This window comes from Salmo salar, chromosome ssa20 (assembly GCF_905237065.1).
Source record: "Salmo salar chromosome ssa20, Ssal_v3.1, whole genome shotgun sequence".
In the NCBI taxonomy this organism is placed as follows: Eukaryota; Metazoa; Chordata; class Actinopteri; order Salmoniformes; family Salmonidae; genus Salmo; species Salmo salar.
In genome coordinates, this window is record NC_059461.1 from 33966396 (window position 1) to 33990758 (window position 24363).

A 24363-nucleotide genomic window follows, 5' to 3' on the forward strand; every position below is an offset into this window, starting at 1 on the left:
GATTCAATGTCAGAGAAGAAGTGTTCTTTTCACCCTGACACAGAAACTTTCCTGAACTCCCTAATCCCTAACAGAAAGTAAACACCTTCTATGTTCCGTTTTTTTACTCCCCAAACTCATCCGTTTTATTTTGTGTAATAAATAGAAATGTGAGTCAGAGCGACATTATTCCAAAACGGGAGGGAAAGTTAGGGCGTATCGACAGCCGCCCCAAGTGAAAGTAGAAACTCAGTAAATAAGGGCCAGTGCCAAACACCTCCTGTGACCTCACACACACACACACACACACACACACACACACACACACACACACACACACACACACACACACACACACACACACACATACATACACACACACACACACACACACCTCAAACTCACAGCAACCGTCAGATAACACATGGATGTCTGACTTCGCCCAGCTGCCAGGAAACGCTAGGAGCAGTCCCTCATTCACTGTTATTAGATGGGCCTGCCATGTGAATGTACATTCATTCCACGTAGAATAGAAAAACAACATACACTTCCTGACTGTGTACACAGAAACAACCATATAGCCTTCCATAACATCATGCCTAGTGAGATCACTAGCCCAGTCTCTATTCTGGAATGGAATTGTATGCATGGAATTTGATGAGTGACTGTTTTGGCTTTGAGTAACCATTCCAGTCACCATATTCAGTCACAAAGTAAGCTATAGAATTCTCCATGGACATAAATAATCCAATGGAGAAATAAATCCTCTGAACTCAGAAACAATGCAGCACTTAATGCGAAGTGTGTGTGTTTGTGTGTTTGTGTTTCTGTGTGTGTGTTTCTGTGTGTAGGGGAGCTTAAAGGCCAGCTTTCGAGCCTCTCACCATGCTCTCTTAACTTAAGTGTACCATTACTGGCAGCTCCCCGGCTATGAGGGGATGAGATTATAAATAAGTTATTCTCTCCGAGGCCAGCTGTTGGGATGCCACCCATCGTGATCCTTGGTCATAGCGGAGCGTGGCGCTGCCAGCCTGTCAACCGTCGCATGCCAATCACACTCTGCTGGGCTCTGTATCTCATCTCCTACCGCCGCCTCTGAAACAAAAACATCACGAAATGGGCCTACAACCGACATGGCGTAATCATTTAAATTGTCAACGCCTCGGCTCTCAGAGGACGCCACTGCTCTTGTGAATTCCCCCGCAAGCCAAATCATTCAAACAGTTGATGATGAACAGAAATAATGAACATGAAAGGAAAGAAGTGTGTGTGTGTCGGGGTGCAGGGTGGGCGCTGTGGAAGTGTGTTAAACCTGATGGCAGATAGCCATCTTTGATTGCACTAGTCTTCCTGTGGTCTGCAATCCTCATGACCACTTCCTCTCTTCCTGCGAGATCCGTAATGAAATGTTTCTCATTTTCTACCAGAGCCCCCTTGTCTCTCTCTAAACAGTGTTTTCAACTCTGCAGGATTGAGCTGGAGAAAGGAATGGGTGGCGGAATCCAATCCACAATAGCCCACAATATCTTCACGACTCTCTGGATGATTTAATGTCCCCGCCTTCCCTCTAAACCAGAATGGCTGGAGCGATAATTACAGAGGAGAATTAAAAGCAGGAGGGAAGAATGCAAGGAGATTTATCCCACCAATGGGAGCCTTTGTTTGGCCCCTTTTGAGCCAAAACGGGATGTTTCTGCAAGAGATGCTTTAATCTTATTATAACCAGAGTAATGGCAGAGACATGACATAGCTGTCAGAGCCACTATGGAGGTTTGCACACCAAATCCCCCCTAGGAATTCAATGTGATATGTTTTAGGAAAAAAAGTATTAGAATTAAATTTGAGTCCTAAAAAGTTGTAAACGGGAGCCATGTTGTAAACAGGAAGGAAGTGTCACAAGGCCATGCAAAGTTTACACTTTGGCTGTTGGCCAACTAAATACACTCCCTGGGTTTATGCTGAAAGGGTGAAGTCATGTTTGAACTTCTGCTCAACTAAGTACATTCCTAGGGTTTACGTTGAAAAGGTCAAGTCCTGTTTGAACTGTAATTCCATCTATTCATACAAGGTGACAAACCATAGGCCATTACCATAGTGTGTGATATTCACTAGAACAGTCTTCTACAATCTACCAGAAATATATTTTTCCTATACTCTCTCACTAATGTGTTTAGACTATCAGGGATTGAGATGCAGTCAACCTCCATCCCCATGTCCCCTTTACTGTTTCTCTTCATTCTACTCTCAGAGAGCGAGTGCAAAACACACACACACACACACACACACACACACACACACACACACACACACACACACACACACACACACACACACACACACACACACACACACACACACACACACACACACACACACAAACACACCCCTGTGGTGCGGAGGACAAGGTGTTGTGCCCTTGACCATGAAGGTGGTATTATGTGTCTATTATTGTGTGCTGTTCATCATGCCGCTCCACAGACACAGAAGATTGCTTGTCCAAATGGCGCCCATAGATTCACAAGGCTGAGGCTGATGGAGTATTGTGTGTTTGTGTGTGTGTGCGCGGCTACTATGTTAGCATACGTGTGCAGAGAAAGACTGGGATCTTTCTCTGCACAAATATTCATCATGACACAGTGTATGGTGTGAAGCCTGAAACAGACACAGGCGGGGGAAATCCCTCCTTCAAATACAGTCACTGTCCTCAGCACGCACCGATCCCCAGCTCTCCCAGCTCCAATCTTATCGCCAAGCCTGCATCTGTCCTTGTCCTAGCCACAGAATCCGTTTCAGCCTTTTTCTCCAATCCCGAGTCAAAGCCTCAGTTCCAGACCCAGTCACACGTCCACATTTGTCCCTGCCCACCTCTGCCTTTCATCACAGCCCAGGCACTGACCAAGACAGAATCACACTGGATTAACTGCACCATAATCTATTTTGGTCATTATCAAGATTTCTTCTCCCCCAAACATGATACATTTGTTTGTCAGCTTAGCCTCCTAGCTCTAATCTGTCTATGATACCATTAGCAAGACAGGTGTCCAGTCTCTTAATAGGCTTTGATCTAAAATACACTAGCTCACTTTACAGTCGAGCAGTTGCAATTTCTCTTCTTTGTCTACCTCCGCGCTCTCCCTCTCTCTCTCTTTCATTGTCTAATCCTCTTCCTTTCTTGAATCCCAATGTAAAAAGAAGCCTCCTGTTTCTTAAATCCTTGTCAGATGCAGTCGCCACGTGTTCGGAATGCCAATTCTCTCGTCCTATTTAACCAAAAGTCTGCATTACTGACCAGCTGTCTAGTAAGTTTGTATTCATGCGTAGCAGCTTCATAACAACTTCACTTCCTGCTCTGCCTTCCAGGCTTTGTGAAGCGACACAAGACAGCTAATATCAAGTATTTTATCTCAGTTCTCTGTGGATGCCTTTCCCTCCCTGTCTTTCCCTTTGGTATTGGGTGTTCTGCTGGCGTTTCTAACATTTGTGTCTATCTGAGTACGTGATGAGCCTTGACAAAGAGTCGGCACCAGCCATTCATCCAGGTGATGCTGCAGAACACCAACCCTTTCGTCTCAGAAACATAACACTGTCTGCGAGACATGTGGGTTGTTATTAAAAACAACACAAGATACGATCCTTCTCAAAAACCTGGACATTAATTCTAAATCTGCAGTGCCGTTTCTATCTGAAGTGTATCACTTACTGAGGAATTATTGCAGGCATTATTCGAGGACTTTGAAAGGACACGTTTGACACCCCTCTCTTTCGTTTCCGTTTTAGCTTGTCAATCTCTCAGCTTTCACAAAATAAATAGACAGCTTTCCCATCGTCCAGATGTCAGTGTGATCCTGTTTTGTTAGTAGTGGAGGACATGGTTGCCGTGGCAACCTCAGACCCATGCTATTTCTGTTCCAGTGGATACTCTACTCCTCTCTGTATCCTCTGCCCATTGTTCCCTCTAAGCTGCGGGTGTGAAGCTCCACCGGGACTGCCACGCAGAAGAAATATCAGCGTGCGCAGAGAAACACGAGACTGAACTTCACTCAGCTTTCTAGAGTTTTCCCCGTTAGTTAACACTATCAACTTTTACTGTGGCAATTGTGATCGAATCAACGTAATATTAGCCACTTTCAATGCAACATACCAAAACAAAACAAACTATGCAAGACTTAGTATGCAAAACTAACTATGCAAGAGATTTTGTTGTAGACAGAACACATTGGAATAGGATTCTATTGCATTGACAGGCACGACTCAGGCCCGTACTCTACACAGACAGGTGCACCATAACCAATCAGAGCTGTAGTAGGCCTGTCACGGTAGTCGTAGGGTAAGGACCAAAACGCAGCGGGAATATGTACACTCATCTTCTTTATTATGGACAAAGAAGGAAAAACCCAAAACAAACACGAATACAAAACACAACGACGAATAACAGGCCGGTAAGGCACAAAGCTATACACAGCACAATCTCCCACAAACTAACAGGTGAAAACTGGCGACCTAAGTATGACTCTCAATCAGCAACAACGAAGTACAGCTGTTCCTGATTGAGAGTCATACCAGGCCAACACAGAAATACAAAACTAGAACAGCCCCTTAGAAATACAAACACAAGAACATACCCAACACCCCGGAACACATAAATCAAATACCCCTCTACAATACACACACACCCCGAACCACCTAAATCAACTACCCCCTCTACATCGACATTTACACCAATAAACCCCAGAAACACTCTACACAAAATATCCCTCTATCTAAACACATACACAAAACCATGAAAACAAATACCCTCTGCCACGTCCTGACCAAACTACAATAACAAATAGACCCCTTTACTGGTCAGGACGTGACAAGGCCAAAATGCAAATAGACCATTTCCATATATGGATCTGTGCCAATCACTTTGAACTGGACTGTTTTTACAGCATGAGCGGTTGTGAGTAGATTGTTTTGAGATCAAAGAAAGATCTACATGTAGCGATATGTGCACATTTGTACATTTGTTCATATCTTTGGCTAGTTAATGAGTTATTAGCCCAGTTATAGCTAATTTGTAGTTCGCAATGGGGGAATGATTTGCTTACGACGAGCACAAAATATGAGCGTTTTCTTTTTTAATTAAAGGGGCAATGTTGTATTTTGAGACAGGCTTGAATAAGATAAATAGCCAATAGGCAGAGGGTAGCATAATTTGTCTGATTCTCTGTAACAATAATATGGGAATAACAATGCATTTTATTTTGTAAAGTGGTTTCTTGCATCAAACAACATAACATTTTCAGCCACCTCCTAGTCTGAAGGACAAGCGGATAAACTAGTTAATGTGAAGCCCTGCAAGTTTTTTTCAGAAGTTTCATGGAATGTAGGCCTACACTGAACACCACACATTGACTGCTACTGTAGGCTGAACGATAGAACAGTTATTTCCATGTTAAAATTTGTATTTTTAATATTTTTTATTTCACCTTTATTTAACCAGGTAGGCAAGTTGAGAACAAGTTCTCATTTATAATTGCGACCTGGCCAAGATAAAGCAAAGCAGTTCGACACATACAACAACACAGAGTTACACATGGAGTAAAACAAACATACAGTCAATAATACAGTAAAAAAATAAGTCTATATACAATGTGAGCAAATGAGGTGAGATAAGGGAGGTAAAGGCAAAAAAAAGTAAAACACTGGAATGGTAGATTTGTAGTGGAAGAAAGTGCAAAGTAGAAATAGAAATAATGGGGTGCAAAGGCGCAAAATACATAAATAAATACAGTAGGGGAAGAGGTAGTTGTTTAGGCTAAATTATAGATGGGATATGTACAGGTGCAGTGATCTGTGAGCTGCTCTGACAGCTGGTGCTTAAAGCTAGTGAGGGAGATAAGTGTTTCCAGTTTCAGAGATTTTTGTAGTTCATTCCAGTCACTGGCAGCAGAGAACTGGAAGGAGAGACGGCCAAAGGAGGAATTAGCTTTAGGGGTGACCAGAGAGATATACCTGCTGGAGCACGTGCTACAGGTGGGTGCTTCTATGGTGACCAGTGAGCTGAGATAAGGGGGGACTTTACCTAGCAGGGTCTTGTAGATGACCTGGAGCCAGTGGGTTGCAGTGGCCACTCCTTAGTCAGTCCTTTTGCCCCATCTCTTTCAACCAAAATCTTTTGTGTGATCTCTTATACATGATTTTAGGCCCAGATTTTGGAACTTTGTCTTTCCTGGATATAGCCACTATATTGTGATCACTGCATCCAATGGGTAGGGATACAGCTTTAGAACAAAGTTCTACAGTATTAGTAAAAATGTGATCGATACATGTGGATGATCTTGTTCCTGTAGTGTTTGTAAACTGGTAGGTTGATTAATAATCTGAACCAGATTACAGGCACTGGTTACAGTGAGAAGTGTCCTCTTGAGCGGACAGCTTAATGAAAACCAGTCAATATCCAGGTCCCCAAGAAAGTAGACCTCTCTGTTTACATCACATACACTATCAAGCATTTCACACATATTATTTAGATAATGACTGTTAGAACTTGGTGGCCTATAGCAACACCCCAGAAGAAAAGGCTTTAGATGTGTGAAGTGAACCTGCAACCACAACACTTCAATAACACTTAACATAAGATATTCTCTAAGCATTACAGGGCTCTGAATATATACAGCAACACCTCCCCCATAAGCATTTCTGTCTCTTCTATAGATGTTATATCCTTGTGTTGCCACTGCTGTATCATCAAATGAATTATCTAAGCAAGTCTCAGAAATGGCTACTATAAATCAAATCAAATCAAAGTTTATTTGTCACGTGCGCCGAATACAACAGGTGTAGACCTTACAGTGAAATGCTTACTTACAGGCTCTAACCAACAGTGAAAAAAAGGTATTAGGTGAACAATAGGTAAGTAAAGAAATGAAACAACAGTAAAAACAGGCTATATACAGTAGCGAGGCTATAAAAGTAGCGAGGCTACATACAGACACCGGTTAGTCAGGTTGATTGAGGTAGTATGTAAATGTAGATATGGTTAAAGTGACTATGCATATATGATGAACAGAGAGAGAGTAGCAGCAGCGTAAAAAGAGGGGTTGGGGGCGTGGGTTGAATTTTGTCTGATGTTATTATTTTCATGAACCTTATTTCTAATGCTATATATATTAATTTGGGCTATTTTCAGCCCTTTCCTGGGTAGCTTATCAAAGATGACGTCATATGGAAAAGAGAAAACAAAGCAAGAGAAAAATATTCGGCAGTTCATTAATCAATTGCTGTGTTTGTGTGCTGTGCATCAAAAGTAAAAGTATAATTAATTTCAATTCCTTATATTTAGCAAACCAGACAGCACAATTTTCTTAATTGACGGATAGCCAGGGGCACACTCCAACACTTAGACATAATTTACAAATGAAGCGTTTGTGCTTAGTGAGTCCACCAGATCAGAGGGAGTAGGGATGACCATGGATGTTTACTTGATAAGTGCTTGAATTGGACCATTTTCCGTTCAAAATGTAACCAGGACTTTTGGTGTCAGGGAAAATGTATGGAGTAAATTATAGATGATTTTCTTCAGGAATGTAGTGAAGTAAAAGTAGTCCAAAATATAAATAATAAAGTAAAGTACAGATACCCCCCCAAAACTAGTAGTACTTTAAAGTACTTTACACCACTGTTACAATTGTATGTATGGGATGCATTTTCTTCATTGTTTTTGATGGTAGGCCTACATTATGATCGAATAGCCACAGTAGCCTACTTGACCACTGTTAAAACTAACTTAAAGTGGGTATAGCCTCAGGGTTCACAGTAAAAGCCAGACGGAAGAATATTCACAACGTTCAAGTTTGCGCTCAACAGACCAGAAATTTGCTCACTGATTAACTTTTTTTGAGGGAACATTGCCTCTGCCCTCCACCACACGCCTCTTACTCCCTCTGCCTCTCCTACACACCTCCCATCCCTCCTTCGCTTTGTTATCCTCCTCCTTTTCACTCTCTCCTACACACCTCCCATCCCTCCTCCGCTTCCTCCTCTTTCTCCTATACATCTCCCTCCTTTGCTTCATCCATCTCTATCTTCCATATCCTCTTCCATCTCTCACTCTCCCGTTTTCTGTCTGCGACTACATTTTGTGAGCAGCTCAGCTTACCCCCCCCCTCAGCCCCATGAGCCCCCCACTCCCCTCCCTTCCCCCCAACCCAATCTCCAGGATTTGAGCTCTGAGCTCCCCTGTGGCATACAGTCTGACACTAAACCTCTATAGGAGCACACAGAGCCAGTCAGTCAGCCAGACAACCATCCAGTCAACCAGCCAACCAGTCAGCCAGACAGCCAACCAACAAACCAGCCAGTCAGTCAGTCCGTCAGCCAGTCAGTCAGTCAGCCAACCAGCCAGTCAGTCCGCCAGCCAGCCACCCAGCCAGCCAGCCAGCCAGCCAGCTAGTCCACCAGCCAACCAGCAAGGTCACCAGCCAGCCAGTCAAAAAAACTGTGGTACGGTCTGCATTCTGGGGCCCTTACAGGGAGAAAGATAAAGACAGAGGGAGGAAATGAAGTGCTGAGCCTCCGACCACATGGGCATTGGTATCTGAGCCTTATCTGCAGCCTTCATATCAACATCCAGTCCCCTACAGGTCCAGATATGCATCTAAATGTGTGTCTGGCCAGGCCAGGCCGCATGCTGACGTATGTAGAGCGGCTAGCGGTTTTCTCTCTCAAACCTCCCCTGAGGTTACGCATATCAGTCTAATGGCCAGTGTCTGTCTCTCTCTGAGCCCTGGAGAGGATGTAGGGACCCTAAGCTAACTGGCCACTGTGTGGATGGGCTGAAGGTAGGCTCAGAGAAACAGATGAACCCATCCCTATGACGGGTGGTCAGTCGGAGCGCCTCCTGGAGAGAGACGTTGATATTATGTCAGGTCAAGGGCCATAGCTGAAGAATATTATTGTCATGCGTGACCAAGGTTTCATATAAACAGACATCCTCCTCAACCCATGGCCCAGAAACGATTAGGAACTATTAGATTTAGGAACATTGGAAACAAAGCCAGAGCACATTGGATTCTAACTGTTGATCCAGAAAGGTTGTCGCTGGAAGGCACATCCTCTATAACAGCAGCCTTTATAACTTGTTGTTGGGTAGCGGTGAACAACTACTGAACTGTTGTTTTCTGTTCAGCTGGAGGAGGGTGAAAACAGAAACATGTCCTGTGGATTTGGAAAAGGAAAGGTTTGAAGTGTGTGACAAGCAAACAATGTGGCCCGTTGAGGCGGCCGGCGTCGAGGCGTCCATGGGAGACCGGTGACAGACAGTCTCTCTGCTAACGATAGCTCCGGTCTGGAGGACCTGGAAGACATCTAATCCTGGGGGGCCACAGCAGGACCTAATTATGCATTTTGCACAGGAGAAAGGATGTCTGGTGTCTTCTCCTAAAATGGCAGCACCGGAGTTGTGATCCAGGACACACATTGAGCCAAGCCAGCCAAACTCTTTCAAGTATCTGTCAGCCTTTTGACAGTGTCTTCCCATTGATACCCTACCAACACCCAGTGGTGGAATGGCAATGATGGAGAGAGACAGAGGGATGAGAGGAAGTAGGTACCGGAAGTTTGTTTATGCACCTCTACCCACCTCCTCTTCCTTCTCTTTTTGCTCTCTGGGGTATCTTTATGCCTTTAGAGCAGGGTGACAAACTCATTTTGCCCCAGGGGCCGCATTCATTCTTCAACGAGGTCCGGGATGCCGCACTGAAAATTGGTTATATTTCCTCACCGTCAAAATGATTAGTGAGCTGGACACAGTCAAGAAACTGTGGAAATGTAGGTCCATTATTATTTCTACACAGTTTTGATTTTGTATTTGTCATTTTAAAGTATATTGAGTTCACCCACCCCCCACATTTTTTGTTTAGGAAATAAAAACACAAAATATCTTCTTCTTTTTTTTTTATTACTCAAACCACCTGCGGGCCGGATTGGTATGTTGCGTGTCTTAGAGGATGAGTACTGTAGTTAACTGTCCATAAAATCGGCTGACCGCCAGTTACCCTCTGGACCCTTTAACGTCACCTTCCAACAAAATGCCACCAACTGTTGTTGTTTGGATATGCTAATGTTTGGTGCCCTTGGTTTGCCAAGCCAATACCCAAAGAGACGCCAATACACAGAGAGAAAGAGAGAGGATAAGCATTATTCAAAGGCTTGACATTTGCTCCCGGCCTCTCTAGTGAGATGGCTGTTGTTGAAAGTGGCCTTAGCGGCCTGGCTGTGCTTTGTTTGAATTGGTACCAAGGCCAGGGAAAATAAAAATAGAGATGGAGAGAAGGAGAGAGAGAAAGATGTGGAAAGAGCGATGGAAAGAGAGAGCGGGTTAAGAACTGACTTGTTTGAACCGACTGAACTGAAAACAGGCATTTATCCAACTTTCCTAGCATTCAATTTTGTTGTTGTTTTCAATTACACTTCCTGATATTTTCTGACGGGTTTGCGGGTCACCTGGGGTCAGCTATTGTCTTTCAAAGCAGCCCTAACAATGTGATGTGATAGCTGCTCTCTCCGTGGCTTCCCCTGTGAAAGCGTTCATTATCTATGACACAGACAGCGATATGAAAACCTTAACCATACATTCAGAGCCACAGGGGTCTCATGGGGTTAAACATGTGCATATGTTTCAGAGCTGGAATGGGGATCCAATGACTTCTGATTTCCCCTGTTCAAACAGTGTTATTTATTTAGCTAGTGTTTCATAGGCAGAGAATGTGACTCTCTGCTCCCTCTCTCCCATTCTCTTAAGGACATGGAAAAAACTACACTTTGACCTGCTGTAAAAACGTATCCACTTTATGAAGTGATATAGCAAGCTGTTATTGATTGAAGTGTGTTTTCATGGAAACTACAGATGTTCCTCACTCGATCTGATGGGGTTTTAAGTGGTAATCCTATGTATATGAAGGGAGTAGAGTATACACTGAGTGTACAAAACATTAGGAACATCTTCCTAATATTGACTTGCAACCCCTTTTGCCCTCAGAACAGCATCAATTCATCGGGCCATGGACTCTACAAGGTGTCGAAAGCATTCCATAGGGATGCTGTGCCATGTTGATTCCAATGCTTCCCACAGTTGTGTCAATGATGTCCTTTGGGTGGTGGACCATTCTTGATACACACAGGAAACTGTTGAGCGTGAAAATCCAGCAGCGTTGCAGTTATTGACACACTCAAACCGGTGTGCCTGGCACCTACTACCATACCCTGTTCAAAGGCACTTACATCTTTTGTCTTGCTCATTCACCCTATGAATGGCACACATACACAATCCATGTCTCAATTCTCTCAAGGCTTTAAAGACCTTTAACCTGTCGTCTACCCTTCATCTACACTGATTGAAGTGGATTTACATCAACAAGGGATCACTTGGTCAGTATATGTCATGGAAAGAGCAGGTGTCCTTAATATTTTGTACACTCATTGTATGTGATAGAAGCGGGAGTGTGACGATCGTCGTAAGGAGTAGACCAAGGTGCAGCGTGTTGAGTGCTCATGATAAATATTTATTTTGAACACTAAAGCAAAACAAGAAACGGAAAACGAACGTCACGTTCTGCAGGCTTCACTGAGCAATACAAAAACAAGATCCCACAACACCAGGTGGAAGAAGAAAAAAAAAAAATACTTAAGTATGATCTCCAATTAGAGACAACGAGGACCAGCTGCCTCTAATTGGAGATCATCCCAAACAAAACCAACATAGAAATACAAAACTAGAACATGAACATAGAAATACAAAACATAGAAAAACTCCCCCTGTTACGCCCTGACCTACTCTACCATAGAAAAATAACAGCTTACCATGGTCAGGACGTGACTTGGAGGCTTTGGGAGAGGCTTGCCTCGGATTGGGGTTACAATACGCTCCCCACTTAGTTTTGATTGATAAACAATGTTTTTTTGACAGAAGAGGGCTAATATGCGGTGTGTGTGTGTGTGTGTGTGTGTGTGTGTGTGTGTGTGTGTGTGTGTGTGTGTGTGTGTGTGTGTGTGTGTGTGTGTGTGTGTGTGTGTGTGTGTGTTGGGTGCTGTGTGTAGATAGGAGGGGTGTGTGTGTGTGTTGGGTGTAGATAGGAGGGGTGTGTGTGTGTGTGTTGGGTGTAGATACGAGGGGTGTGTGTGTTGGGTGTAGACAGGAGGGGTGTGTGTGTGTGTTGGGTGTAGATAGGAGGGGTGTGTGTGTGTGTGTTGGGTGTAGACAGGAGGGGTGTGTGTGTGTGTTGGGTGTAGGGTGTAGATAGGAGGGGTGTGTGTGTGTGTTGGGTGTAGATAGGATGGGGGGGTGTGTTGGGTGTTGGGTGTAGATAGGAGGGGTGTGTGTTGGGTGTAGATAGGAGGGGTGTGTGTGTGTGTGTGTGTTGGGTGTTGGGTGTAGATAGGAGGGGTGTGTGTGCGTCCATGTTTGTCAACATTTTCTGTAGATTAAATATAGAAGTATATAATATATGCAGGATATGCCAGGCCTTAAAAGAGAGAGAGAGATAGGGAGTACATGCAGGGGTGCGTGCTGCATGTGGTACAATGTGTGTGTGTAGCTCTAAGCACCAGCACCAGAGGGACATAGAGGTCACGCCACAGCGACAGTTAATTATTCAACATTCATTATAATTCATTATAATTCCCTACTAACAACCTGCCTGGCAGGCAGCTAGCAGGCAACGCTTGCCTGACGACTCAAACTGAATTTTTCCGCTGCTCTATGTTTGCTGCATACTTCAGTCTGAGACTGCCATCGTTTGTGGTGACGTCAAAATGATGGTTGTTGTACAAAACAAAGTCATCACCGATTGGATCATCTCAACCAATCAGAGTATCAAAGCCAATGACGAATTTTCAAAATGACGCTTTACACACGCGTGTTCTGGCTTTGGCCCAACCCATCGGTTTCTGGGACCAATCAGACGGTCTAGAATGGATTTCCATTATAGAAATCCTCGGGGAGGTACTCCGATCCAGACTCATTGTGCTGTACTGTGGCATAGCGTTTAGCAGGAGCAAGGAGTTTGGGTAGCCAGGCAAAGGCAATGCTCACTAATGACTGGAAAGTGGTTAATACACTGTACATGTCATGACCATACTATGCTAGTACAGCACCACCCTATAGCCTACTAGCTAGTCTGACATGAAGGTGAACCATGAAGATGCACTGCAAGCCAAATAAAAAAGCCTCAAAAAGATATTAGTATCTCTATGGTGCTAAATCAACCCCTATGATGTGCACTGCCGTTTGACTGCAAACCATAGAAATGAACCTTACAGAGATAATATGTCTACTGTGGACATGGGCTCAGAGCTCTGGAACAGATCTTCATTCACTGGACATGCGGAGATCTTAGAGAGAGCTCTAGGAATTAGTTTAAAGGCCACATGAATGTCTCTCCTTTTTCATTTGCCTCTGAGGGGACAGTACTTGGCCACTTTATCTGAGCCCTTGGCTCCGAAATGGCAACTTCATAATTCTCGGACTGGAAGAGACGAGTCCAAGACTGAGGAATTACAAGAGAGTGGGGAACGGGGAAATGTAGGATTGCAGATTTACAGGTTCTTGCTTATTAAAACGCTGTCCTGGATTTAAAAGTGAACTTGGCACTGGGAGTTTCTGCCTCTGCTGTGAAGCCTCTGAGTCTGATAAATGGCCTTGACTTTGCTGAGTCTGCACTGACTGACTGAATATGCCTGAAATAAGCCAAGTTGTATGGGGAGACGTATTTCTACAGCACTGCGCTGTCTGTGTCTGTTCTACTGTTCTGCTTCCGAGCTGTGGTATGCTGTTTAAGCCCCAGACAAAGGCAGTTCAGTTGTTTTGAATCACACATTAGCTGGCCTCTCTTTGATTACTCACACACTGTGAACTCACTCCCTCTGACTCACAGAGCTCCTTAGGAAACCTGAATCCCTAACACAAACAAGCATCTTTCTTTATGACTGGCAACCTCCTCTCCATGTACCACAATTGGTTTACATGGTTGTGGAGGAATATTGTGGAAGGATTAGGACAGGAGCACGGACAGGAAACAGCTCTGTGGAGTGTCTGGATCTGGCAACCCCAGGATGAAGGGACCAAAGCCAGCCATTCCCACATCCATAATTTACTCTTTCTCCAAAATTATGGGTGTGAGGCCCAGATTTAGATGTGAAAATGGTTATTCTAGGTGAAAATGGTTATTCAAGGTTTGTGCATTTCCTGAAGATAGTTAGAGGTCTGCTCACGCCCAGAGCTGGATGTAGTCTAGCCTAGATCTGGCAGAAATAGACAGCTCTGCTCCCTCTCGTCTCCTCCTCTCCTGGGCTTCAGAGTCGTTTGTCTCACTCTAGACTTTCTTCTTTTCTTCTCTCCCTCATTAAGGCGATGGTAAAAGGCCCTTCCAGATATCCAAGTCTGTTTCTTGGCCTCATCCATTGAAGCGAGCAGTACTTTTGTTTACCTCTTTGTATTACTAAGACTTTCACTGTTCTCTTCATTTCCAACAAAGAATGTATGGAATGCCTCTCCCACCACAGTGTATCAATCATTAACATTTAATATATGGGGTTTGAAATATACCTCTGGAAATGAACGCCTCGGATAACATGGAATGAACCAATGGTTATTTTCTTTCATTTAAGCTCAGTGGAAGTGAATGATTGAGGTGTGTGTGTGTGTGTGTGTGTGTGTGTGTGTGTGTGTGTGTGTGTGTGTGTGTGTGTGTGTGTGTGTGTGTGTGTGTGTGTGTGTGTGTGTGTGTGTGTGTGTGTGTGTGTGTGTGCGCACACGTACAGTGTGTTCTGACTGATACTATTATTCAGAGAACAGTGAAGAAAAGGCAGTCTGTTCTGAACCACCACTTTAGACTTGCAGACTTTAATCTGCAGAAGGTTTTTGAGAATATATGAATGCAGATGCATTGTGATGATGATGAAGTACTTGGTTTTGAGTCCATAGAGCCAAACCAAGTTGTCTTCCATAGCGAGGGGCTGTTAGTGTGGATGTACTACAGTTTGAGAAGTGCACCTCCCCTGGGAGGTCAAACAGCCTGAGCTAACCTTGGTAGTGGAAAGGAGAGTGGGGTTCGATACTTTCTCTGCCTCTCCCTGCCCAGCCCGATCCATCCATAGCTGATAATATAATTACACAGTTTACCACACAGCTCAAGACAACCATTGACTGACTGCTACAATGTGTTAAATGGACAGAGAGAAACTTTGCTTTCAGATACTTGATCTTGTTGTATATGTAAAATCAATATCTACTTACATCATGATTCATTCACAAGACTAATATATTTATCAATCTAGTGTGAGTGATGTATTGTTGTGAGATCGGATCTGAAACTTGGTCTGTGGCAACAGATTATTTATTTGGGTGTAATTTAGTCTAAATGATGAAAAGATCAGGTTATATGTTGCAGTATTCACATAATTACAACCAATGATATATGCTCTCTACAGTTTTCTACAGTTTAAGTCTTCTTAAACGGTGTAATCACAGTCCTAAACTATAATCTGAGGTCAAAGGGACCCGACCATGTCAAAAAACTCCACGTTACCTTGCCTCAACAACATAGGAGGGGACTCACTCCCTCTACCTTCAGTAGAAGCAGGGCACAGTTTTATGACTGAGGTCATTGATCACATTAGCAGAGATTTGTACTTTGATAAAAGCTACATAGTGGCCATTAGGCTATTGGCTCTGTTACTGTAGAAGACCATTTCTTCTAGGGGTGGCTGATGGCTGTTTCATCTGTGACTGAGCTTTTAATACTTTTTGGCCACACTTATACCATACTAACTATCAGTGGTATTAGTAAATACTGTGTTGTACCAGCAGTACTAATACTGTTTAAAAAAAAAAAAAAAAAAATGTATGTAACTTTTATTTAACTAGGCAAGTCAGTTAAGAACAAATGATTATTTACAATGATAGCCTACCCCGGCCAAACCCGGACAACGTTGTGCATCGCCCTATGGGACTCCAAATCACGGCCAGATATGATACAGCCTGGAATCGAACCAGGGACTGTAGTGATGCCTCTTGCACTGAGATGCAGTGCCTTAGACCACTTGGGAGCCATTGGTTATTCCATTGTAGTTATGGAATAATGACTATGTCATTTAAAGGGTTGTCACATGGTTTCTACCCAGCGATAACAATAACTTGGGTAGACTATGCACAGTTGTTTGTTATGTTTATCACGTACTGTTAATGAGATTTACCAGAGTGTGAAAGGGAGAATAATAATTGACAGACACCTAATAGTCTTGCCTGCCATAATTATGTGGGAAGATAGCCGACTTCTATTAGTCTTATTATGTGAGCAGTTTCACAGACTGATTGCCTGTCTCTGTATCTGAGCTACATGTCTCTGTTTCTTTTAATTGTGTTCAATAATCTGTCTCTGTTGGCTCTCTGTCTCCCTCTGTATCTATCCTAAAAGTGTCTCTGTATCTAACTTCTGTCTCTCCCTCTCTCTCCATATCTAACTTATATCTCTCTCTGTCTGCGTATCTAACTTTCATGTCTATTTCTCTCTCTCTGTTTTTCTCTCCATATTTAACTTATCTGTCTCTGTATCTAACTTCCATGTCTCTCTCTCTCTCTCTCTCTCTCTCTCTCTCTCTCTCTCTCTCTCTCTCTCTGTCCCTAATTTCCACATCTCTCTCTCTGTCTCAATATCTAACTTCCATGTCTCTCTCTCTCTCTCTCTCTCCTCTCTCTCTCTCTCTCTCTCTCTGTCCCTAATTTCCACATCTCTCTCTCTGTCTCAATATCTAACTTCCATGTCTCTCTCTCTCTCTCTCTCTCTCTCTCTCTCTCTCTCTCTCTCTCTCTCTCTCTCTGTCCCTAATTTCCACATCTCTCTCTCTGTCTCAATATCTAACTTCCATGTCTCTCTCTCTCTAGGTTTTGAGCTGCTGTACCAACCGGAAGTGGTAAGGCTGTACCTGTCTCTGCTAACTGAGAGCCAGAACTACAACACTCTGGAGGCTGCTGCAGGGGCCCTGCAGAACCTCAGCGCCGGACAGTGGACCGTGAGTCTCACACACATAAACACACACACACAATGTGATTATGGGGAATAAGGTCTCTGAACCTCAATAGGCTGGACAAGTCATTTATCCCAAATGGAGCTCTGCACTGTCAGTACAAAAACACTTCCATTTGGTTACAGTAGTGAGTAATCAGAGTGTGATGTTTTTTCCATCATTTACACACTCATTACCATCACTAGTGTAAAGTACAGAGGCCTATCATGTTATTCCCTCCAGGAATGGAATGCTCTTAGTCAGTACTGGCCTATGTTAGGCCTAGAGAGCTTTGTCATTTTAGCGCTATCGTGATTCATTTTTTAACACTTATGTGTCATGCTGTAAAAATATCCGTTGCCACGGCATTAATCATCACCAGGCTCCAGCACCATGCTCACACCTTCCTGTTCCTCTCAGCTCAACTCGTTCACAGATCTCTCCATCCACAGCGGTGGTAAAACACAACACAACAGACAGGATGTTAGATTGATTTGAAAACATCGAACTTGTATCTCTTGCTGTTAAAATCTGAAACGCTTACACATAACCTGTGGTAACATGTAAAACATGTGTAGCCTACAGTACATGTATACCATGTATAAACCATGTCACCATTTTCATTTTTACTGTTTTCTATCACTGTTCTGCACTGGGGATTTTTAATAATTAGATACAGTGCCTTCAGAAAGTATTCATACCACATTGACTTTTTACACATTTTGTTGTGTTATAGCCTGAATTTAAAATAGATTAAATATAGATTTCACTGGCCTACACACAATACCCGATAATGTCAAAGTGGAATTATGTTTTTGCAAATTTGACTAATTAATAAAAAATAAAAAGCTGAAATGTCTTGAGTTAATAAGTATTCAACCCTTTTGTTATGGCAAGCCTAAGTAAGTTCAGGAGTAAAAATTACCTTAACAAGTCACATAATAAGTTGCGTGGACTCTGTGTGCAATAATAGTGTTTAACATGATTTCTGAATGACTACCTCATCTCTGTTCCCCCACACATACAATTATCTGTAAGGCCCCTCAGTCGAGCAGTGAATTTCAAACACAGATTCAACCACAAAGACCAGGGAGGTTTTCCAATGCCTTGCAAAGAAGGGCACCAATTGGTAGATGGGTTACTACAAAGATACAGGTGTCCTTCCTAACTCAGTTGCCGGAGAGGAAGGAAACTGCTCAGGGATTTCACCATGAGGCCAATGGTGACTTTAAAACAGTTACAGAGTTTAATGGCTGTGATAGGAGAAAACTGAGGATGGATCAACAACATTGTAGTTACTCCACAAAACATTAAATGACAGAGTGAAAAGAAAAAAGCCTGTACAGAATAAAAAATATTCCAAAACATGCATCCTGTTTGCAATAAGGCACTAAAGTAATACTGCAAAACATGTGGCAAAGAAGTTAGCTTTATGTCCTGAATACAAAGCATTATGTTTGGGGCAAATACAACACATCACTAAGTACCACTCTGTAACGGCCGTCGTAGTGATTGGACCAAAATGCAGCGGGTATGTGAATGCTCATCTTAACTTTTATTGAACACTACACAAAACAAGAAAAAAATGAACGACAGCTAGACAGTTTGCAGGCAAACCACAGCAGTGCAAAAACAACTTCCCACAAAAGACAGGTGGAAAAAGGGCTACCTAAGTATGGCTCCCAATCAGCGACAACAAAGTACAGCTGTCCCTGATTGAGAGCCATACCAGGCCAAAACACAGAAATACAAAACAAGGATAGGGAACATAGAATGAACATAGAAATATAAAATATAGAACATACATCAAAACCCCAAAACACACAAAACAAACACCTCCTGCCACACCCTGACCAAACTACTATAACAAATAACCCTTTTTACTGGTCAGGACGTGACAGTACCCCCCCCCCAAAAGGTACCGACCCCGAATGCACCATGAAACAAAAACTCACAAAATAATAACCCCAAAGTAAAGGGAGGGAAGGGAGGGTGGCCACGTTCAACGACGGTTCTTCTGCTACACCCCCCCTTCCCAATCCTCCCCCTTACGGAGGTGGCTCAGGAGCGGGACGCAGACCCCGCTCCACCACTGGCTCACCCCACTTTGGTGGCGCTACTAGAGCGAGGTCCCTCGCCGCCGACCCCGGATGGGGGACCCTCGCAGCGGGCGACTCTGGCTGCGCCGGACAGGCGGCTCTGGCGGCTCCGGACAGGCGGGCGGCTCTGGCGGCTCCGGGCTGGCGGGCGGCTCTGGCAGCTCCGGACTGGCGGGCGGCTCTGGCAGCTCCGGACTGGCGGGCGGCTCTGGACGGGGACTGCGCACTGAAGGCCTGATGCGTGGGGCTGGCTTTGGAGGCGCCAGACTATTTTCACGCACCACAGGGCTAGTGCGAGGAGCAGGAGCAGGACGAACTGGACTGGGCTGACGCACTGGGGGCCTAGTGTGTGGGGCTGGTACTGGAGGTACCAGACTGGAGACACGCACCTCAGGGATAGTGCGAGGAGCAGGAACAGGACGTACTGGACTGGGCTGACGCACTGGAGGCCTGGTGCGTCATGCGGGCTTTGGAGGCACCACATAGAAATATAAAATATAAAACATACATCAAAACCCCAAAACACACAAAACAAACACCCCTGCCACGCCCTGACCAAACTACTATAACAAATAACCCCTTTTACTAGTCAGGACGTGACACACTCTTCATATTTTCAAGCATGTTGGTGGCTGCATCATGTTATGGGTTTGCTTGTCATCGGCAAGGACTAGGGAGTTTTTTGGGGCATAAAAAGAAACGGAGTAGAGCTAAACACTGGCAAAATCCTAGAGGAAAACCTGTTTCAGTCTGCTTTTCCACTGGGAGACAAATTCACCTTTCAGCAGGACAATAACCTAAAACACAAGGTCAAATATACACTGGAGTTGATTACCAAAACGACAATGGGTGTTCCTGAGTTGCCTAGTTACAGTTTTGACTTAAATTGGCTTGAAAATCTATGGCAACTTGAAAATGGCTGTTTAGCAATGATCAACAACCAACTTCACAGAGCTTGAAGAATTTAAAAAATAATAATATGCAAATATTGTACACTCCAGGTGTGCGAAGCTCTTAGAGACTTACCCAGAAAGACACACAGCTGTAATCGCTGCCAAAGGGGATTCTAACATGTATTGACTCAGGGGTGTGAATACTGTTATGTATACTGAACAAAAATATAAATGCAACAATTTCTAAGATTTTACTGAGTTACAGTTCATATAAGGAAATTAGTCTATTGAAATAAATTCATTAGGCCCTAATCTATGGATTTCACATGACTGGAAATGCAGATATGCATCTGTTGGTCACAGATACATTTAAAAAAAAACGGTAAACCAGTCAGTATCTGGTGTGACCACCATTTGCATCATGAACTCCTTCACATAGAGTTGATCAGACTGTTGATTGTGGCATGTGGAATGTTGTCCCACTCCTCTTCAATGGCTGTGAGAAGTTGTCAGATATTGGTGGGGACTGGAACACGCTGTCGTACATGTCAATCCAGAGCATCCCAAACATGCTTAATGGGTGATATGTCTGGTGAATATGCAGGCCATGGAAGAACTGGGACATTTTCAGTTTCCAGGAATTGTGTACAGATCCTTGCGACATGGTCCGTGCATTTTTATGCTGAAACATGAGATGATTGCGGCGGATGAATGGCACGACAGTGGGCCTCAGGATCTCGTCACGATATCTCTGCATTCAAATTGCCAACAATAAAATGCAATCGTGTTCATTGTCCGTAGCTTATGCCTGCTCATACCATAACCCCACCGCCACCATGGGGCACTCTGTTCACAACGTTGACATCAGCAAACCGCAAACACGTCGCCATACATATGGTCTGCGATTGTGAGGCCGGTTGGACATACTGCCAAATTCTCTAAAACGATGTTGGAGGTGGCTTATGGTAGAAAAATGTGCATTTAAATTCTCTGGTAAAAGCTCTGGTGGACATTCCTGCAGTCAGCATGCCAATTGCACGCTCCTTCAAAACTTGATACATCTGTGGCATTGTGTTGCACATTTTGGAGTGGCCTTTTATTGTCCCCAGCACAAGGTGCACCTGTGTAACACAACAAAATGTGGAATAAGTCAAGGGATATGAATGTTTTCTGAAGGCACTGTATATAAAGAGACAGAATTGCTCTCTCCCTCCAAAAAACCCAGCTTCTATCTCAAGGCAATCAAACTGCTAAACAGCAATCATTAACTCAGAGGCTGCTGCCTACATTGAGACCCAATCACTGGCCACTTTAATAAATGGTTCACTAGTCACTTTAAACAATGCCATTTTAAATAATGCCACTTTAATAATGTTTACATATCTTACATTACTCATATCATATGTATATACTGTATTTTATACCATCTATTGCACCTTGCCTATGCCGCTCGGCCATCGCTCATCCATATATTTATATGTACATATTCTCATTCACCCCTTTAGATTTGTGTGTATTAGGTAGTTATTGGGAAATTGTTAGATTACTTGTTAGATATTACTGCACTGTCGGAACTAGAAGCACAAGCATTTCGCTATACTCGCATTAACATCTGATAACCATGTGTATGTGACCAATAACATTTTATTTTATTTATGTAGTTATTTTATTTATGTAGTTTGAGCAGATCAAATCAAATGCTATTGGTCACATAGACATATTTAGCAGATGTTATTGCGGCTGTAGCAAATGCTTGTGTTCCTAGCTCTTAACAGTGCAGTAGTATCACAACAATACACACAAATCTAAAAGTAAAAGAATGGAATTAAGAAATATATACATATTAGAACGAGCAATTTTGGAGTGGCATTGACTAAATTACAGTATAATATAATACAGTATATACATATGAAATGTGTAAATCAGTATGTAAACATTATTAAAGTCACTAGTGTTCCATTATTAAAGTGGCCAGTGATTCCATGTCTGTGTATATAGAGGCTGATCAGAATGCCAGTCCACACTGGGGCTTGGGGCTGATGCTAACACATCAAACCTCTGCTTAAAGGAGATGGAGATAACGTGTCCCCATTCCCGATGAGGATATCTCAAGCTTTTTTACTTTAAATCCTCTATTCATCCCCTTCTCCTTGCTGCTCCCTAGCTGTTAACTATGCTATGCTAGGTACGGTCTGTTTTAGGTTTACTACTCCCACCTAGTGGCCGGGTTCTGGTGTTGCACCAGTTTAATTACATCTCAGGGGGTAACAGTGTTCCGCAAAGGAGCTCTTTCATGTCAAACGTATTGTTTTGCGTTACAGAAAAAAAAGAGAGGAGCATTCGTTGATGTTTAATCAGTGACAAATTGCATCACATGACAGTCTGTAGCCCTGCTGTGTAATTCTTTTGAACAGTCAAATCTAGATAGCCACTGTTGGCTGTGCTAATGTACAATAATTGTGTGTGGGGGAGGGGCTTGCGTGTGTGCTTGTGTAGGGGTGTGTGTGTGTGTACATGCGTGTTTATGTATTAGCTGGTAGTATTCTCTCTTCAGACATTTTATCCTTATCCTCCATGTTCCCTCCTCTCTCTGTCCCCAGTGGTCCAACTATATCCGTGCCACAGTGAGGAAGGAGAAGGGTCTTCCCATCCTGGTGGAGCTGCTGCGTTCTGACTCTGACAAGGTGGTCCGAGCCGTTGCCATCGCCCTGCGCAACCTCTCCATCGACCGCCGCAACAAAGACCTGATCGGTACGACCATTGACCAACTGTATGCTGTAAAGAGAGGCCGTGTGTTAACTGTGGGCTTGACCACACACGGCCTCTCTTTACAGCACACAAGTACAACAATGGGGTAAAACACTTTGGAATGCTGTGAGATCAGATAGCTGTTACTAACCACGTTTCCATCCTCAGTTTTTATGCAAGTAAAGTCATATCATATTTTTTTAAATCACGACACCAGTGATGGAAACAGGAAGTTTCTGTACAATTTGTATGTTCGACATGGTAGGATCTTTTTGTGTTGGTAAAATAAATTATTCGAGAAATGGCGGTGGAAATGCCTTTATTTACAAATATTGATATAATAACCATCATAGCAAAGTACATTTGGAGTCACGCGGCGATATGATGTGTGATCGGAAAGCATGCAGTTTATTAGGTTACAGATGAAATCAATTATGATGAACTTTACAGGGTTGTGAAAGTGCACGAACTTGATCCTGCTTTCCAATAAATATCGATAATTCAAAGTTTTAATTAGTTGATATCAAACATTTTGTACAATGCTATTAAAACACTATGTAGCGCAACAAGATGTAATAAAAACTAAACAAAAACCCCTTTCCTGAATGTTTACACACCTTTTACCTCTATTACCATTTGACGGTGACACTGCTCTTTGACCTCTACCCTGTAGGGAGCTATGCCATGAGGGACCTGGTGAGTAACCTGCCCAGCGGTCAGCAGCAGCCAGCCAAGAACCTGGAGGAAGACACGGTGGTGGCCATTCTCAACACCATCCACGAGATCGTGACGGACAGCTCCGAGAACGCACGCTCCCTCATCCAGGCCCAGGCCATCGAGAAACTGGTGGCCATCAACAAGACAAGGTATGACCATTGGCTAGCACAGCTGGCTACAGTGCAGTATAGCAACAGTACAGCACTGTACAGTACAAGGCAGCGTATTAGTTCAGCATAGTGTAGCACAGCACAATGCTAACGTCTGGCCGCTCACAGGTTCTAGTGTTTCGAATAGATTTGTTTGTTTTTCTTAGAATTTAATGATTGATTGATCAATCTAATCAATGACTCAATCAACAGCAGTTCAGTTCCATAGTAACTATACTATACGTGTGTAGTATGCACATACATACCGTATGTAGGCCTACATGTACCACCGGTCTTCCTCCCCCATGAGACAGGTCTCTTACTGCCTCTAATCACCTACCCATTTTAATTGTTTTGAACTTGAGTTCAATTAATAACATAGTGACACATTTATATTCATGATATATATTCTGCAGTCTCTCAAGGACCAGGAGTGTCTGCTTCTAGCCTTATACAATGTAACGACCCTGTCTTTTCATGTCCTCTCTGGCATGGGAATTAATAATAGAAGGTAATATAAGCTGGATTCCTTGTCACATTATTTCGATCTGTAGAACACTACTTAGATTGAATAGATAAGCCCTTACCGTGCAGTGTCTGGTTTCCAGGAAACAAACTATAGTGCACTTCACCTGAATACTAAGTACTATGAATAGGAATTCAGGAGCTGTTTTAATGATTTCCCAGTTTCTACTATATTTCACTTTCCTCATATCCCATTGAATTATCTGA

At 43.3% G+C, this 24363-nt stretch overlaps 1 protein-coding gene across 19 annotated transcripts in view; it reads left to right on the forward strand.

Moving 5' to 3' along the window:
* LOC106580487 (armadillo repeat protein deleted in velo-cardio-facial syndrome homolog) overlaps positions 1 to 24363 on the forward strand; it is a 373356-nt gene that overhangs the window by 340954 nt on the left and 8039 nt on the right. For all 19 annotated transcript variants that reach the window (XM_045703240.1, XM_045703244.1, XM_045703245.1 and 16 more), the window contains 3 exons: positions 16904 to 17031; positions 22618 to 22768; positions 23439 to 23631. In XM_045703240.1, coding sequence (XP_045559196.1) covers positions 16904 to 17031; positions 22618 to 22768; positions 23439 to 23631 — 472 coding nt within the window. The remainder of the gene's footprint in view (positions 1 to 16903; positions 17032 to 22617; positions 22769 to 23438; positions 23632 to 24363) is intronic.